Source organism: Musca domestica, unplaced genomic scaffold (assembly GCF_030504385.1).
Source record: "Musca domestica strain aabys unplaced genomic scaffold, Musca_domestica.polishedcontigs.V.1.1 10, whole genome shotgun sequence".
NCBI classification, from domain to species: Eukaryota; Metazoa; Arthropoda; class Insecta; order Diptera; family Muscidae; genus Musca; species Musca domestica.
The window spans coordinates 10,582,859-10,603,410 of record NW_026712115.1 but is presented as its reverse complement, the minus strand read 5'-3'; the positions used below and the strand labels follow the sequence as shown (position 1 = coordinate 10,603,410).

General features: G+C 33.7%; 1 protein-coding gene across 2 annotated transcripts in view; it reads left to right on the top strand.

Annotated features, from left to right (window-relative positions):
* The window catches only part of LOC131804050 (uncharacterized), a 35,322-nt gene extending 14,997 nt beyond the window's left edge, over positions 1 to 20,325 (top strand). For both annotated transcript variants that reach the window (XM_059126325.1, XM_059126328.1), the window contains 4 exons: positions 16,239 to 16,403; positions 16,522 to 16,698; positions 16,823 to 16,996; positions 19,431 to 20,325. In XM_059126325.1, the coding sequence (XP_058982308.1) occupies positions 16,239 to 16,403; positions 16,522 to 16,698; positions 16,823 to 16,996; positions 19,431 to 19,511 (597 nt within the window). In that variant the 3' untranslated portion in view covers positions 19,512 to 20,325. The remainder of the gene's footprint in view (positions 1 to 16,238; positions 16,404 to 16,521; positions 16,699 to 16,822; positions 16,997 to 19,430) is intronic.
* The last annotated feature ends 227 nt before the right edge of the window (positions 20,326 to 20,552 follow it).

Here is a 20,552-nt window from a genome sequence, read left to right as displayed (position 1 = left end):
CATATCTGTATGTTAGTATATTTGTTTGCGAATCCATGCTGTCACTGAAATTTAGACGTCATATTTTTCCAAAAATTTAAACACATCGATGGGAAATGACATCAGGCAGCGAAGCGTTTTTCCCAAAAGCGAAAATCATAATAAGAATTTAAACAAATATTGATTCGAATGAAATCATCATTAGGCATTTAAATTAACAAAAAAAAAAAAAAAAAAAATACTTAAAGAAAATGCTATAGAGAAAATGTAGAGATACTGTGCCAAGTTTATCAAAGCAGAACCAATTAAACTTAACACAGGCCATTGTTATGTTCTAAATTTATAAGCATGGTTCATTGAGTTGTATTTGGCACCTTAACTAAACCAATTACGAATTTAGAATGGCACTTAACTTGAACAATTTTAGTTGACTTATAGTTTAGACTTTATATTTTTTTAACTAAACCCAAACTGGGTATGTAATTAAGAAACTCTCAATTAAAAATGTAAGAGATGTATTACTGCAAAAATTAATGAAAAAAACCCATTCCAAATAAATTTATGAAAATCTAAAAAGATGTATTTCGAATTGTGTTTTTATACCCTCCACCATACTATGGAGGGTATATTAACTTTGTCATTCCGTTTGTAACTCCTCGAAATACTGTCCGTCTGTCTGTTGTAATCACGCTATCTTTCGAACGAATTGAGATAGATGGCTAAAATTTTGCACACATGTTTATTTTTCCAGTAGGCAGGTTAAGTTTGTAAATGTACACGTTTTCATATAGGCCCCATATAACGGTATCCCCTTTATTCGCTATTTTGATGATTTTAGCGATATTATTCACCGGAATTGTTTCAAATTTGGTATTTAAATTCCAAATGGATACTACATCCTAAGATAGAAAATTGTCTGTGCAGGTCCATGTCTTCGTATAGCCCCCATATAACGGTACCTCCCGATATTCGGTATTTTGATGATTTCAGCGACCTTTTTCCCGGAAGTAATTTAAAATTTGATATTTGAAGTTCCAAATGGATACTACACCCTAAGACAGAAAATTGTCTGTGCAGGTCCAAGTCTTCGTAAAGCCCCCATATAACGGCAACTCCCTATATTCCGTATTTTGATGATTTTAGCGACATTATTCACCGGAATTGTTTCAAAATTGGTATTTTAAATTCGTAATGAATACTACAGTCTAAGATAGAAAACTGTCTGTGCAAGTCCATGTCTTCGTATAGCCCCCATATAACGGTACCTCCTGATATTCGGTATTTTGATGATTTTAGCGACATTATTCACCGGAATTGTTTCAAATTTGGTATTTAAAGTTCAAAATGGATACTACACCCTAAGACAAAAAATTGTCTGTGCAGGTCCACGTCTTCGTATAGCCCCTATATAACGGTAACTCCCTATATTCGGTATTTTGACGATTTTAGCTGCATTATTCACCGTTTATTTCAAGTTTCGAATTTGAATATGGTAATGGCTTATGACAAACAATGCCTATGTATGTACACGTTGTATAGACCCCAATATAACGGCTATATTCGGTATTTTTAAAATTTTAACAGAATTTTTTAAGGATTTTATTTTTTGAAAATTTCCAAATTCGTTGCAAATGGTGGTGGGTATTAAAAGTTCGGCCCGACCGAACTTACTGCTTTTTAACTTGTTTTCTTTCATACAGTGACGGAAAAATACCATTATCAGGCAAAAACTTTCATTGCAAAATAATGTTTTTGCTATCCGATTTCCGATTTCAACTATTGGTCTTAGAATAAACCAAAAATTTAAATCTTACCCAAACTCCAGGAAATTGAGTATTAAAAACATATTTTGGGCTAAAGTCGTACTTCCATTAGCTTACGCAAAAAAAAAAACATAATATTAGAAGGAGGGCGTCAAAGACAAAAACATTCTTCGTTACATTTCAGTGTCAGTCACTGAGGAAAAGAAATCTGCATTTTCATTATATATCAAGAAAACACCTGTTGCAATATCGGTTTTATGGGGTTTGTTCGATCTTTTCGCTTTAGGCAGCAAAATAAATATTATACACCAAATTTCAGAATAAACTATATATCTGAATTCCAAATTTAAATATTAATTGTGGAAACTGTATGTTTACGTTATCACAAATATCATTCATTCTGGATTATATATATTTTTTTATTTTCAACAAATTTAGAACCTTTGCAGAATAAGCTGCAAATTTTCTTGAAGTTTCATTGTGCCAATCTGGGTAGTGAGAAATTTTATGTGGATTTGATAGTATTGGGTTTGTAGATCATAATCCACAGAGAGATTCCGGTTCTGAGCCTAAACTTTTTTAAAGCTTTTATATAGCCTTGACCATCAACAATGCGAAACGCTGGTACACATGTCTTATTTTTTACCACTACTTTCATAATCTACTGGGATTTTCTCGTATTATTTTTTTTATGTTGCACAGTGTTATTTAGAGTCTTTCATCTACATCGACAACTCATCGTCACTCATATTGTTTTCTTTTTTTGCCGTAACTATGGAAATATCTTAGATCGAGTTACTAGACTTAGATCGAGTTACTAGAGGAGCAATATTGATCCACTCCTTTCCAAAAGTTCAAAGTTTTTCAAAAAAAGGAAATAATAATTTAATAAAATGAATAAAATAGAACAATGGATAAATAAATAAAAACAAGTAAAAAAGCAGCAAAGATCGGCCTGGCCGCTCAAAAGAAGCCGTTATATGGGGGCTATACGAAGACGTGGTCCGATACATACAATTTTGTGTCATAGGCTGCATTACCCATTGCGAACTTTAAAAAATGTCGCTAAAATCATTAAAATAGCGAATATCGGAGGGTATCGTTGTATGGTGGACCTATGTGGCCTATCTTCGAACTTCACCTGCCTGCAAACAAAAAACAGTGCGGACGGAAAAGGCTAAATCGCTTATCGGGAATATATATACTTTGTTAGGTCTAGAACTTTTATTTCGATGAGTTACAAAGGGAATAAAGAAGTTAAATTATCCTCTATACTAAAAAAATAAGAAGTAAGCAAAGCAACCCCATTTTGGAAGGTTTTGTTTTAAAAATAATGCCATACACCCCTGCACAAATATTTAAAACAATTTCACACAAAAGTTGTGGTCCATTTTAACTGCTAAATATAATCCAATGGTCATCTAAAATGTTAGACTTTTGCCCCGTCCTATATTCTAACCCTCATGCAAAAATTCCGTATCGATTGGTTTTCAATTGTGACTGGTAGAGCGGAAATCAAGAAAATTTAAAAATATTGATCCATTTCAACGCCTAAATGTTTTTCAATCATCTCCTCCAACAACAGGCTTCTATTCTGACTCCTACCCGCTTTCGTGAAGATCGACTCCGCTCGGTGGGAAGATCCACATATACATTTCTATGTGCAGGACCAATATTTTGAAGTGTTACATAATTTATGGCCCAATTAAACCTGCATGTAGTGTTGTGGAGTATAAAAGTACAAAATCTACAATCTACAACGGAATATTTAAATAATACCTAGGTCAGGTACGAAAAAGAACTGCTTCTTGTACCTCTCCCATAAAATGTTAAAGATTTTAATAATCGCAACTTCTTAAATTGGAAAATAAATCTCTGATTTTCTTGAAATGTCCCACATCCCAATATTTTATTTTATAATAGAGTAGGTGCTACTAATAGTATCTTTTAATATCGTACTCTCAGTAGACATAATCTTACAATATTTTTAAATTTTTTCTTGAAAAAATTTTTTTTTTTTTGCTAAGTTTGTTCATTTTAACATTTTCATCCACAAAGTGAAACAAATTTATCTTTATAATTCCCTCCTGTCTGTGCCTAATTTGTATATGTACCTAATTTTTATATGTACCCCTAATCTAATAGTTTATGTTCTGTCTGTCGTTGGTCACATGTAAAGAATTATGCTCTCAATGTGAGCTTTTTTCATATTTCTTTCCTAGTTTATGTTCTCATCGTTGACTTATTATAAACGTATTAGGTCTTATCACATCTAATGTCACATCGGAGATTGTAAAACAGGCGAAATTTATTTGTATTGCCTTTTTTTTTTGAAATGCGAACAGATAATTTTGAGTACTCAAATATATGTGAGGAATTTCTCGAATCTTCCATTCGACTGATAACACTTGGTTAAATAGTCCCCAACTGTTATGCTTAAATATAAATAAAAAATGCGTTGATTTTAGGATTAGACACACTTTTATTGCAACTTCATTTTGTGATAGCTACCAACTAAAGCAATAAATGTTCACTTGGAGAATAAAGTGCCCGTCATAGATTATTTGTTGAGCAAAATAAATACTATAAACAGCAGAAAACCTGATTACCATATAATGGGTTTATGAAGCAAAATTTGGCATCAGTAGGCCATTTACCAAAACCCCTATTTTGATATGGTCATCTCATAGGAGATATGCACTTATCGGGAAAACATTAAGTCCATTTTTGAGCAATGCACCATTTTTAGTTGTAGTTTAGAAAATACCACTTTTAATTCAGATATTTTATATGAAATTTCTCAAATTTTACTATTAAGTTCCTATTAGACCCCCATTTCAATACAGGGTGAGATAAAACTGCAACAAAGTCAAGCGACATAATTTTAATTTTTTTTTTTCAAATTTTATTGAATGAAAGTAAAAATTTCGGAAACAGCATCAAATTTTAGAAGAAGTTTAGATTTGTTTGAATTGGTCACCCTTGGCACGAATTATGACCTTCAAACGGCCAATGAAACCGTCACACGCTGCCCGAATGTTGCTCTGCGGTATTTTGGCCAATACCCGGCGAAGCGCTAGCTTGAGGTGATCGACACTTTAGTATTGTTTAGTGCCAACCTTGCTTCCCAAAATACTCCAGACACAATAGTCCAACGGATTGGTATCCGGAGATTTTGGTGGCCATTGTGCGATGCTACTGAGTCCTGTTGGAATGTCCAAGGTCTGCGGCCAAAATGTTTGCGTGCCCAAGGCTTTAATACACCCTCCAGAATATTTTCTCGATAACGTTCGGCATTTATTTTGATGCCACGGTCGATTAATACGAGCGGAGAGCGGCCATCGGCTGTTATGGCGGCCCACACCATCACCATAGCCAGCGCTTGAGTTCTGGTGGCCAACCGAAGATATACATTTTCAGCTGACCTCTTTGGAAAGTAAACACGATCATTTTGTTTGGACAACGAATGTTTTCATCGGAGAAAACCGAATTCGGCAGTTCGCCACTTTCGGCCAAGCGAAGCAACTCTTTAGCTCTCTTGAGTCTATTTCTTTCTGTTGCTGTGTAAGTTCTTGCACTTTTTGGAATTTGAATGGCTTTACACCGAGCTCATTTTTCAATATTTGCCGAATGGAATATTGCGATATGTTCAGCTCACGAGCCATTTCTCGGCCACTGCGACGAGGGTTTCGATCAAGTCGCTTCTTTATTTTTCGAACCATTTCTGCTGATGTTGCTATTTTCTTCCGTCCACTTCCTTGAGGTCGGACTACGCTACCAGTATCACGGCAACGAGCGTTGGTACGAGACACAAAAGATTTATTCACATTTAAATGCTGGAGTGCTCTAACGATAGCCACTTGTGGTTTCTAATCAAATAGCAAGAAGTCACACTATCACGCTTGAATTCCATCACGAATAACTTTTTTCCTGGAAAATTCTCACCATAATGCTTTTGTACGCTTGTAAAAAATATAATGAGCTGTCACTGGAGTAATTTTAACAGCTGTCGGATGAGTGGCTTAGAAATGACAGATGTCTGAATTTGGTTGTAGTTTTTTCATCTCACCCTGTATATATGGGAGCTGTATCTAAATTTGAACCGATTCTCACCAATTTCAATAGAGTTAGTCCTAGGGCCAAAGAAATATTGTTTGGAAATTTTCACCTCAAGCGGATAATAAATGCGACCTGCATTTTGTTCCCAAAAATACATGGATAGACGGACTGATATGCATAAACCGACGCAGAAAGTGGTTCTATGGAGATCCTCAAAAGAAACTATGGGTCTATCTCTCTTCCTTCTCCATGTTACAAAGAAATGCACAAAGACAATGATATTATGTCACCCCTATGTGGTGTAGGGTATAATTAGAACTGCCACTTAAAATTCAGAATATTTCATTTTGGATTCCATTCGGATTTTTTATTCGAAAGGGGATTCAAAAGATATTATCTCTGCTCCATGCTGAGTGTTATCAAAAAAGGGAATGAGCTCCGACAGTTTTTACATTTTCGAAATCAGTGATTGAAAAAGTTGACCATTAAAATCGAAAGCGGACCACATCGCGACAAAAACTAATAATATTATAATAATAAATAACAATATTTTTTGTTGGAAGTAAAGACGGCTTTTAAGGTTGTTAATTATCGTGATGGCTTTATTTAGAGTATCTTCGTCGTTAGTCACTCACCTAACATGGTAATTGATAAATTAAATTGAGGATATGCGTAAATATAGTCATAACCAAATATGTCTAAATTGTTTTTATATGACAAAATTTCAAATTACTTTTGTAAATTTCATTACAGCAATGGATTGATTTCGTGTTCTTTTTATTATTTCCTGTATTTATTATTACAATATTAGTTAAGTTATTAATGAACATAATACGCATTAAAATTACAATAATCCTCAATTGATTTTAAATGGAGTGTAGAAGGCAGGTACAAAATGTTACAATTGAACAATTTTTTAATTTGTAATCAGCAGATCGAATAGCATGGGTAGTCATCGTCATCACACGTTACGGACAAAATTGAAATGACTTCTTTTGTTTTTTTTATATCTTGGAATTTTGATATTTTGAGGACAGACATTTTATGTCTCAATTTTTTAACATAATATCCAAATTTTTGAGGAAGATCTTCTGATTTCCGATTGCTACTAAATATGTTTTATTAAAATGACCATCAAAAACTTCCCTTTTAACACTTTTGCGCGGTTTAAATTTGAATGGATTTGCACCTAATCTGGCCGAGGAAATTATTTCTAAGCTGTATGATATCTTTCGAACCAAAAATCTTATATTTTATTCGGAAATATATTGCTTTGAATTTCTCTTATTTGAAAAGGCGTAATATGGTTTGTGTTTCATGGATTTCAAGTTGGAAGAATTTATATCAGTTTCAAATCGCGTAAAACCAATATGGGTGTTATAGCTAAATCTGCACAGATTACCACAAAATTTGATTGACTTACTTTTAGCATTAACTGAACACTGTGTCAATGTTTTCTGGGAAATATACCTAACGAGCAAGTGTCCGCTACTTCGTTAAAGAAAGTTAAGAATTACAGTAAAAATTATTTTATGTGTTGTCTCGTATCAGATTATTAGACCAAACGCACAATTTTTAATAGTTCTTAGTACGAATAAACAAAAAGCACAGTCTTTGGAACCATAAAGATTTTCCGAATATATTTTAAAGCTCAATATTATTTGAAAGTTAGAAAATACTCAGATACGTAAAATGAAGAAGTATCTTATGTATAATGACCTTATATAAGAGCTAAACTTAATCGGGGACTGAGAATGCTTCCAAAACCTTGCGGCAATATTTAAAAGTGGACCTGGTTTAATAAACTTGGGTAAAAAGATATTCGCTTTGCCTAGATTCTTAAATAAAACTAAAGAGCAAATTTTTAGCAATATGTAGCTATAGCTTCTAATAATCCTTAAAATGGAAAAATTCCAAAAATTGCCACGATTCTGTTTTTTATATCCTCAGCCATATGGCTACAGAGGATATATATCATTTAATAACACCAATACGTGACTCATCGAAATGACGGTTTGAGATCGTTGGTCTCTTTGGATAAATCAGTTTCGGGACATTTGGTCCATCGATATCACGATAACTCTCGAAGGCAGTACCCGATTTGGTCCTTACTTGATACATCGTAATATCATTGTCGTACTTAGATCGATCTCGGAGGTGGGCAACATGGGTCCACTCTCTCTTTCGTTACCTTATAGAAAGAGATGGAACATTCGATTTTGTGCAAACTGTGCAAATCCCGATAGTTTTGGCAGTTATATGTCAGGTGCGAAAATATACAATATCGGCCCACTTTATCAATTACGTACCCCACAAAGGGTAAAATTTTTGAACAATTTTTACTCTTATAAAATATGAAATAAGATAAAATTTCACACCTCCCAATATTTTTATTAACAAAAGATTGGATGTGAAGATTGGGTATATCAGCCTTCTCCTTCTGGTACCTCCCACCACATAGGGTCAAAATGTTGAATAACCGAAATGACCATAAAATGAAAATTGAGACATTCAATTTTCTTCAAATTTCAAAATTCCAAGATTACTACTAAAACAAGATCTGGTGTGAAGATGGGATATATTGATACACTCCTTCTGGAACCTCCCCACAAAGGATAACATTTTTGAATAATCGAAACGCTCATAAAATGCGAAATAAGCATTCAATTTTTCAACCACATCTAAATATTTCAATTAACATAAGATCTGTTGTGAGGATGGTAGATATTGGCCTACTCTTTCTACCACGTCCCCTTTAAAGAGGTGAAAATTTCGAATAACAAAACGTTTATAAAATGCGAAATTTCACATATCCAAATATTTTTACAAACGAATGATACAAATCGGCCCACCCCTTTTTGGTGCCTCCCCCACAAAGGGTTTCAACTTTTTATACCCTCCACCATACTATGGAGGGTATATTAATTTTGTCATTCCGTTTGTAACTCCTCGAAATATTCATGTCAGACCCAACAAAGTATATATATTCTTGATCAGCGAAAATTCTAAGACGATTTAGCCATGTCCGTCTGTCTGTCTGTGTGTCTGTCTGTCTGTCTGTCCGTCTGTATGTCTGTCTGTTGTAATCACGCTATCTTTCGAACAAATTGAGATAGAAGGCTAAAATTTTGCACACATGTGTTTTTCCCAGTAGGCAGGTTAAGTTCGTAAATGGTCGAACTTGTAGGTCCAAGTTATCATATAGCCCCCATATAACGGTACCCCCGATTTTCGGTATTTTGATGATTTTAGCGACATTGTTTACCGGAATCGTTTCAAATTTGGTATTTGAAGTTCGTAATGGATACTTCATCCAAAGTCAAAGAATGAGCCATGTAGGTCCACGTCTTCATATAGCCCCCATATAACGGTACCCCCCGATATTCGGTATTTTAATGATTTTAGCGACGTTATTTACAGGGATTGTTTCAAATTTCGTATGTGAAGTTCGTAATGGATACTTCAGCCCATGCCAGAAAATTGTCTATGCAGGTCCACGTCTTCGTATAGCCCCCATATAACGGTACCCTCTATATTCGGTATTTTGACGATTTTAGCTACATTATAAACAGATTTTTCTTCAAGTTTCGCATTTAAATATTGTAATAATTTATGACAAAAGTTGCCTATGCAGGCCCACGTCGTCGTATAAGCATTCGGTATTTTTAAGATTTTAACAGAATTTTTAACGGGTTTTATTTTTTGGAAATTGCCAAATTTGTACCAAATGGTGGAGGGTATTAAAAGTTCGGCCCGGCCGAACTTACAGCTTTTTTACTTGTTATAATTAAATTTCTCATGACTTGCGGACTGGCCAATTCTTGGTTCATTCCCCACAAAAGGTTACAATATAGTACGATATAAATGTTCGATATTATTTAATTTTTTATTAGAATTAGACGAAGTGAAATACATAGATCGTCTATGGAACCTCACGCCCATTTCAACCTCCTTCCCTTCCAAAAATTATCATATATCTAATTTAAAGCGAAGGAAGTAGTCGATTTAGGCTAAATCTGGCACGATGTAATAACGAAATGGAAAATATTGGCCCACTCCTTCGGTACCATCCTAATAAATGCTCAACATTTTTTACTGATATTTCTGACTTGTTTTAAACAAATTTTAATTCCTCCGTGTGGTAAAATACTTCCTGTACGATCAAAAACTTATTAAACACTGTATTCACCCCAGCATAACTCATTCCTTCCAGCTTTTTTTTATAGTACTCATTAGGGGCTTTTATGTAAGGGACTATAAAGAAAATTCTTTAGCATGGACTCTTATTTAATGTTTGTCATTTCATATATACCTTAAGAAATAACTTCTTTATTCTCTCGGCGGTTAATTTTTAATAAACTAATTAATTTCAAATCATTTTATGATTAACAAATCAGATAACCGGATCTTTCCGCCCACTTCCAAATTGTAGTCCCCCTGAAAAAGCTGTGCAACTAATGCGGCTGCTTTAGATTCCAACGACATCTCCATATTGGCACGCGTTCAATACATTCATATCCATAAACGTTGACGAACGAACACATCGTCACACACTATGACCATACAAATGCAAATTGAATATTTAAACGATTTTTGGTTGTTACATACATACATATATGGGTGTTGATTTGTGTAAATATGTAATTGTAAAATGATTATTTCAAATCGTTGATTTGATTCAATTGATTTGAGTTATTAATGCATTAGCGATTGACATTGTCCGTTTTTGGTTAATAATTTATTATTGCTTATTAGTAAATTATTCATGCAACGTAGCATACGACGCCCGATCACAATCTGTTGGAATGTCTGTCGACAAATGACGTTTGTCAATCGATTTGTTTGTCAACAATAGAAGTGTGTAAACGCCATCCATCGCAACTTTCCCGCGTTGTTTTTATTTCCACATTTGTTGCAGTGTGGGTACAACATACATATATCTTTCATGGTCTGCGGTGGTTTTAACTATTCGATTTCAGTAATTATTATGTTTGCCCATTGTTGTCGTTGTTGTCGTCGTCATCGTTTTCGCTGCCACTGTCACTGCTGACATTTTGTCTATGTTGACACCTAAACGTGAATTATTTCATTGCTTCGTCTATAAATATGTTTAAACAAATGACCAAAGATCGAAACGATAAGATAGCAACAATGGTATGTATATAAATGTACATATGTATGTACATGCAGACGTATGTTCGTTTGTTTACATGTGGGTACGCAATTGGCGAGTTACTCATACTTGGCAATAGCACTGCAACGAGGTTGGTTCAAAGTGTCGGGAAGTCCATCATTTGCCAAAATATTTTCCCAATTCGTATACGTTAACAATTACTGTAAAGCACTAACAACCAGCAAAAATACTCATTACAAATCAGGTTACCATCCCTAATTTTAACAATACCATATGGCATGAAATTACTTACTTATATAACAACATTTAATGGCTAAAGTCGATAAAGAACTTCTTATTTAATCGCCCGTTAATGACCGAAACACAAGTACTTATTTCGTGTAACATGCCCTTGATAAAATAATGGTTTAATAACCTGATTTGTAATGGGTATTTTAGCTAACTATTTATCAGATATCTAAGTTCATTATTTTTACAATATAACTTCCTTTTTATATAATACTAGCTGGCCCGGTCCCCGTAGCCGGCCCGTAGTTTTTGTCTATTATGCATATTTGTCACTGGTCGATTAAAAGTGTTTTAAAATACATGTACCCATATTTAAGCAGTGGGCTTCAACATTAAAACCGTGGGCTTCAAATGTGTGGATGTGCTATACAAATCTATTAAAAAGTATATATCAATCTTATTCCCATGTAAGGGATCAAACTAATTTTTAGTATGGTAAAAATCGTAGCAAAATTTTCCAGTCAAATGAGCAGTAATTTGGAATTTACTGTATTTTGTACACCTCATAATTGAGGGCTGAATGATTTAAGAATAGCCAAAGTTAATTACTTTTTTAAACCCATTAGAGTCCTCATAAGTCCCCCTAACCATGTCGGTCTGTCTGTCCGCCAAAATGTGGACTTGAGGGGGTACTATAACATGGAGAAAATTGTAAAATTTGTAGATATGTTGACATTTTTGTGTAAGATTTGTACCCCCAATACATATTTTTAACCAAATCCTTTGAAATATGGTAAAATCAGGAGGTACCTTTATAAGGGCATTACTCCGAAACATCGACCTACATTGAAAACTTTCTTCTATCCCTTATAATCCAAGATGACAAAAGAGGCCAAATCAAAAATATAGCAGAACAACATAGCATGTCAAATTGAAAAAAAAATCGCGTGATTTAAATAAGTAAAAATAGTTTTATCCACCTCATAATTGAGGGCAGAATGATTTCAGAATAGTCAAATATAATTACTATTTTACACCATTACCGTAAGATGGGAATTAATTTTATTTGCCGTTTAAATTGTAAGTTGGTGACGCCATAAAGTCCATATTTTTCATCATAGTATAATTCAAAGACGATTCAACAAATATTCGGTCCCGTGCTACTTTCTTATATTTGTAACTTGTTCATGTTTTCACAATTTATATCTAAAATCTACGTTCCCAACCAAAATTCTCTTGGGGGTTACAAATTCAATAACATACAAAATGTGTTTTTCTGACCACACATTAGATGTGAAAGTGGACTTGGGGATATTCCAATGTGGGGACTTTACTTAAATAAATTTCTATGTGGCAATTATCTGTATGATGGTTCCCTACCCCAGGGCAGTATAAATAAAATTTTTTAGCCAAATCAATTGATGAATGTGGTCACGACCAATATGGGCCCTACTCTGAAAATTTAAAATGTTATGCGAAGAGGTTCTCTAACCCCATTAGAAACAAAGATGCCAAATAAGGGCCAAAAAATGAAAAAAGTGGCCAAGACCCCAAAAATATCTTAAATCATACGATGGTTATATAAATATGAAATCGGGTTGTACCCTTATCCATGAATTATGATATCGATATCATGACCTGCGAAAGCGATTTAAGGTATCTTGAATCTTTGGGAAGGATATCCTTTCATCCTTTTCTTACTAAAAGTCCCATTCGGTCTACTATTTTGCACCCTTTATATTTGGTATTTTACTGAATGTACTCCCAATGAATTTTGCTTTTTGAGCACTCATTGGACGGATTATTGTCACATGAAAGAAGTAGGTTCGCGCTTTGAAATAAGCTCCATTAGGCTTTTTCGGTCATTTTTGTTTGTTTAAATGTGTTCTCATCTTCCAGCTGAACAACGATGTAGGCCCTGGAGTTGAAAGGTAGATGTCAGTTAACATCCTATTCCGCACTTATTTCATTTTTTGGTGAAAAATTGTTTATAGTGAAAATGTATTCTTTATTTTGTTCATAAAAAATCCACTGATATCAATATGATAATACAAATTGAAAACAAAAATTGACAAAAAACCACTCTTTTCCGTGATTTTTTAGCGATTTTGAAAAATTAATTATCTTTTAAATTGGTGTGACCGCGTTAAATTATTTCGATATCATCTATTCCGTTTCGCCATCACATAATTCGGACTACACTTCCATGTAACCCGCCATCAATTTCAGTTCTCAAGAAATCAAGTTAATTAAATAAATTGGTATTAATATTCGAATTCAAAAATAAAATATAAAAAACACTACCAATATACATTAGAAAAAAAGTGAGTCAAAATGAAAAAAAAAATCATGCAAAATAAAACATAACGATTGTATATTTCAAAAGTCAAAATGAAAATGTTAATATATCACATTTTTACACGATTTTTTGGATATTATCCTTTTCGGCCAGGAGACAATTCCGAATTTGTATGAATCGTTAAAATCAGTCCAGCTGGTTTTAAGTTATAAGCGTAGTAACTAATACAACTTTCTTTTATATAAATAGATAACTTCCTTCACCAGAGATTTTCTTCAAACGAAGCCCAATTTTTTATCCACCCTCGTATTATCGTACATAATATATTAACACTTCGATGTTTTTCACCTTTTCATTAAAAAGTTAACACAAATCACACAAATTGTTTGAAAACTGAAAGTGTGCCATTTGTTCAAATGTCTGGGAGGAAATTTTATAGTTTCGCCGTGCTTTGTGGGATTTTCGCATCAGTGATGCAAATCTTAACAAATGAGTCACACCCGGCATTCAATTGGCCGAGGCAAATAAAGGTTTGATGTGAAAGACTGTTTCTTTACAGCGTTTGTTATTATATTGGAATCAAAAAAGTAGAATGAAAGTGGGATCACTACTTAGGCAAAGTATCGTTATTGGATAATAAAGTTAAGTTGTGAAATTTTGTGCAATTTTGCCCCACCATATTATGGTGTGCAAGTCCTCGAAAAAAGACCCCAAAAAGTACATATGTTTTTGATCAACATACGATTCTATGTCGATTTAGCTCTTTCCGTTTGTCTGTGGAATACTGTCTTCCGAACGAAACTATGTATATTAATAAGATTGTGTTGAAATTAATTTTAGGTCCGTAGAATTTTTTGAAAAGGGGTACAGTTTCATATCAAATTTGTTATATGGATTCCGTTATGGAAATTACCTCCAATGGCAAAAAATTATTTAATAATTATAGTGAAAATCCAGCAGATTATGAAAGTGGAGCTAAACCATAAGACATGCGTATCGGCATTTTGAAATCTTATATCGATAAGTAATCAAAATAGGGGTGGGGGAAAGTAGGTATATATAGTGTCTTCGGCAATATTACAATAAAAATTGGGGAAATATATTAGTCGAAAAGGTTAACTCTCAAGTGAGTCAACGAAGGGGTCTTTTTTGTCCTTTTTTAAAGTCAAAATTATTTGTCATAAAATTCTACTATAGATCCTAGAAGAGTCTAAATCTTATCTAATCGCCAGGAATTCATATATTAAAAAAACACGTTTTAGGTTTAAAGTCGTGCTTTCCGTGAATTTGTGCAAAAATATCCAAAAAACATAATTTTAGCAGGATGATGTCATAGACAAAACTATTATTTATCAAATTTTCGTAAATGCCACTGAAGAAATCTCTATTTCCACTGTATATCATTTTTTTGTATTAGTAACTAAACGATTGCAAATATATATTAGCGATAATAAGTGTATGCGTGTGTTCTCAGATGTTCACTTCATACCCATCTTAATGTTGTTGTCTATTTTATAAAGACAAGACATTTCGAAATAGTTTTACGATTTGTTTTTATATTGTTGTTGTTTTCGTTGGTGTTCGACATGAGATAATTTGCATGTATTGCATTTGTGTTGTTGAATTTTGTTCTGAAAGAAATTTGTTACAAGGATTTTTCGACACTGAACAGTTAATTGTTTTCTGAAATGCGAACAAATTTCATTCTTACAAGTAGTAGTTCTAGTCAAGACCATTATTAAAAAATTTATTTTGTTTTTGTTCTTGATTTGAAAAACAGAAAATAAACTAAAAATATCATAATATGATTATATTAAAATTCGATTACACCACATCCATTATATATTCATGATTATGAATTCACGTTTGGTTATTTCTGGATTGTGAGTTAAGAACGTCAAAGCTTATATTATGCAGATTTATAAGGCCACGTTTGGCTATTTCGGGATATACACCTAGTCCTTGACTTTAATTTCGACTATGTCTCTGGTGGTAGAAATTGACAACGACTCCGAAGCCCTGAGTGTTGCATGTTCTCACTTTTTCGCTCTTGATTCATTCAAACAATTGATCGATTCGAACAATTAAAAGGCATGCCATTGAAAATAGATGGTGTATGAGTAGTATTATTAATCATACGACAACGTGTCCACTTCCCTGCTCATATTTACACTCACCTTCATCTTTTGGAGAGAATGTACGAAGTATGATTTGGTCCAGAATAGAATTGTGTCAATTTAGTTCATAGTTCAGTACACCAGCTCCTGAACGTATGAGTGATTTCAAAAAATTCAAATCACTCATACGCAGAGTTTTCATAGATACCATCGGAGTCCACGGAGCTAGGTATAGGCTTGTTCGTTCGATCGAAATAGATTGAAACAACTCTAGTCCAGGAGTTTGTAAAACCTCAAAATATGTGTTGTTGAGCCACCATGCAACATCCCGATCATAATGTATAGCGTCGGTCGATCGGGTTTGCCAGTTCTTCCGTTTATCCATGATCATTACTAATCACTCTACATTTCAATTATGGTCCTATCCTTGCTAGAGTCATTATATTTTTTTATATGAAATAAAGTAAAAACAGAATCTAGTTTTCTAGTCATACATTTATGGGATGTTCGAATTTTGCAAAATCTTTGACATTAGTTTAGAGAATAACCCAGCAATAGCCCATTGCCAAATTATTATCTGAAAGGGTTTCATAAAATTTGCTCATAATATAATAATGCTGACTGATTATTTATCATTCCTTCCTTCGTTTCTTTTTCAGATCCTTTCAATAGCTCTGATCGTGCTTGGAGCCTTTATCCTTATCAAATTCGAAAGATTCGATACCGTGGGTTACACCCTGGTCGGCGTGGGATCTCTCGTTTTCTTGTTTACCATTGTGGGCATTGTTGGAGCAGCACGCGAACGGAGCACTCTTCTGAAAATTGTAAGTATGGCATGAAAATGTTTGAAAAAATAACATCGCGATAACAATTAAACAATAAAATATTAATTTAATTGACGTAATTTGCCCCGATTGGGACAACTTCCTTATTGTCGTTTAGTTTGCTTTGATTGTCGTTATTTTGGCCATAACGCATGTAATCATCCTCGGCTTCTTTTGGATATTCCAAACGTCGTTTTTGATTAACGCAGACAAGGCATTCGATGAAATTTGGCGTGACCAGCCAACACCGATTAAACCTGAAAATGGCAGTCATATTGCCAATATTGAACGTTGGGTAAGTTTAGAGTGGCAAATTGTTTTTGGAGGGTGGTGGATGTCTTTGATCGCTACCGCTTTTCAAAAATCAATAACAAATTATTACCATGTTTTATCGACAATTTATTGTATTCCGTCCCTAGTTGAGCTGTTGTGGAAACAGTGGTTCCGTGGACTATCATCTGCCACCCCACAGTTGTTATGATTCGAAAACTGACAAACTGAACACGGATGGTTGTCGTCAGAAATTTGTGGATTTCATTACGGAAAGTTGGACATATTTGAATATTTTCGTTCTTGTTTACGTTGTCATTGAGGTAAGTGTTTTGCGAGTGTGCGAGCGTGTGTGTGTGTGTGTATGTAGTTGGCTATTTGTGGGCACGTTTGCGATTGAAATGAAAAACACCAAAAGCCATAGTGTTTGTAGCATAAAATTGAATCATCAAACATCTCGGCTAATTTTGGCTCTTCCGCCCTTGGTGATGTTTTATTTTTGCGGGTGGTCATGACGACATTATAAATATCGACAGTGTTTAAAAATGAAGAAATTAATATTTATGGCACTTCTTTACAATTTTGGATATACATAAATGTCGTGTTCGGTGTACTGGGACTCTGATAGCCATATTAAAAATTATATAGTTCCCATCTGAAATAAGTTCAAAACTAGCAAAAATATCAAGATTGAAAATGAAACCAAAAAAAAAAAAAAAATTAAAAAATAAATAAATAAAATAAGGGGAAAAATGCGAAAATTAGTTTGTTATTCCTTGGGCGCCGAATTATGTAGCGACCACAAACTATTTAAATTACAAGTGCATATTTAATGCAAACAAAGGAAGACACCACTAGAACCTAAAACGAGGCAGGACAACAGGACTAGTGACTTCTTCTGTACTGGCTCGTCTCAAGCAAAAATTACACGGACATTTTGTTTGGAACAGACATATTTATCCGATATATAGATATATAAAAGAGTTGAGTGAATGACGGACTGATTCATCAACGCCCAGGTGAAACGAAACTTTTCATGTAGGTCAATGTTTTTGTATAGGGATGAAGTAAGACTGCGGTTTTGGAAATCAGAACTAAGAGTACTAAAACGTACTGAAAATTAAATCCATTGCATTAGGTAAACAGAGAGAGCTAGAAATTTGGAATAAAGGTCACCGATGGAATGTACCAACCCAAAGGTTATTTGGATATTCGGATTATAAGTGCACAAAACATACTACAAAGCTATAAAATTGGTACCATTTGGTATTTTGTGGAAAAATCTTGACATTTGTAATAAGAAATTGTAATAAGGATATAGTTTTGTAAATTTGAAAGAGCTGTACAAAACGGTACAGAGGGTTAAAATAAAGAGGTGGTTTTGGAAATTCGTACTACAAGTATATGAAAAGTACTAAACGGTTTCAAATTTGATATTGGGTGAACGAATAGTGCTTGGGTTTTGAAATTTGGTGAGAAAACAGGGTGAGATGAAAAAACTGCAACAAACATCAGACTACTGTCATTTCTAAGCCACTCGTCCGACAGCTGTTAAAATTATTCCAGTTACAGTTCAATAAATTGTTAACAAACTTACAAAAGCATTTTCGTGAGAATTTTCCGGACAAAAAGTCATTCGTGATGCAATTCAAGCGTGATAGTGTGATTTCTTTATATTTGGCTGGAAAACACTGGACTCAGTTCGCGCCACGCAAGAATGGTCACAAAATGAGTTTCCTCTCTCCATTTCCAGCGCACAATGACCACCAAAATCTCCGGATACCAATCCGTTGGACTATTGTGTCTGAGTATTTAGGAAAGCAAGGTTGGCACTAAATAATACCAAAGTGTCCATTACCACAAGCAAGCGCTTCGCCGGGAATGGGCCAAAATACCGCAGAGCAACATTCGAGGTGACCAATTCGAACAAATCTAAACTTATTCTAAAATTTAATGATATTTCCGACATTTTTTTCTTTCATTCAATAAAATTTAAAAAACATGTAAAAATTATGGCGTTTGGCTTTTTGCAATTTTTTTATCTCATCCTGTATAGCGTATGAAAGGTACTAAATGGTACAAAATTTGGTGTATATGGTGTAGGAATAGAATTGGAATTATGAATTTCGGTATGAGGATCATTGTAAGTAAGTAGGAAGGATGTGTTTTTGGAAATTCGTGCTACATAGTGAACGAAAAGCAATAAATGGTACAAATTTGGTATACAGTGCAGAAAAGGACCTTAGGTTGTGAATATTGATATAGAGAGCACTGTAAGTGTATAGCATTTGGATAAGGAGGTGGTGGTGTTGAAAATTATTGAGTGAGAAAAGCATTAATTTTGGTGTATAGTGTAGGAATAGGACTAGAATTTTGAATATGGAATTTATGAATTTTTAGAGAGGATTTGGACATCCCTACTACAGAAAGTACTAAACGGTACTAAATTTGGTATGGAGTATGAGAGATGAGCTGGAAATGAGCAAGCTATAACAAGGATCACTGTGAATATTAATTGTTATGTTAAGGACATCTGCATCAAAATACGTAGTACGGAGTGGAGGAATAAAAGATTTGGAATAAACGCCACTGTGGATATATAGGATAGGTTATGTTTTGAGATCTAGAAATTTTCGCTAATGAGGTAGCGGACAAAACATAACTTAAGATTGTATTTATTAACAATGTTTCCAGTAAACCACTGTAGATTCTATTTTGTTTTCCAATTAATTATTTTTCTATTTTCTTCTGTTTCAGCTAATCTGCGCCATTTTTGCATTCGTTTTGGCCAACAGCATTGTGAATCGTTGGCGTCGTTCGAAATACTACTCCAAGTAGATTGTGGAAAAGTGCGAAGTGAATCAACATCATCGTCATCATCGTCGCCCCCCGAAGCTGGCACGTCGATCGTCATTATGATCATCTGTTGGCAATGGACGTCTGTTCGAAGCTAATAATGATGACAAAATATTAACGGGATGTGTTTTTGTTCGCGATTTCCACCAATTGCTGTTAGTATTTTCGGGAAAATAGCAAGAAATTAAAAAATAAAAACAAATCAAATATTTTTAATATTGTCTCAACAAAAACCAAAGATAAACAGTTTCAGTTTCACTTTTCATCGATGCTGCTGTCAATGTCGCCACTGCTGAAACAGATTTCGTTAGGAATATCGTTGGACCTGCAGAGACGGAGTGAACGATATTGCCACGCTAGTCTGTCTACCTCATTATCATCATTATCGCCATCATAATTATTATCATCCTCAATGCTAATTAGTTGCTTATGATTACCATTGTCGTCTGACATTGTTTAAAAAAAGTTCCCAAAAAATAAAAACAAATAATGCAAACAAGTATCGGATAACAATTTTCTAGACACCGTTTGCAACAATAAATATTTTATTTTTTGTTTTTACCATTAATTGTTCAGAATTTAAATTTAAGAATTTTATTTTGCATTGTAATATTTAAATAAGTTAAAAATGTTATCTACAGTAAGTTCTTATTAGTTAAAATAATACTTCCATATATATTTTTAATAATTATACTATCGAGAAAATATTAATGTTAACATAAACGAAATAAATAGGCATTTAAACTCTCTTTGGAACTCAAATAACATAATAAATAAAAAAACTAAGCGAAATTGTTACTAAGAAATTGTTTTGATAGTTTAAGTATGTTTTAAACTAATACAAACAGAATAATAAAATAAATCAACGATTTTTAAAGAAAATTAGTTAAATTTTGATTTTCAATATGTACAGATATATTATCGATTTTTGTAGTATTTTGGCTTAAGATCAAATACAAAATCAGCATTTTACTATTTCTCTTATTCCTTTATTCAATGTTCAACCAGAATGCAATGTTGACA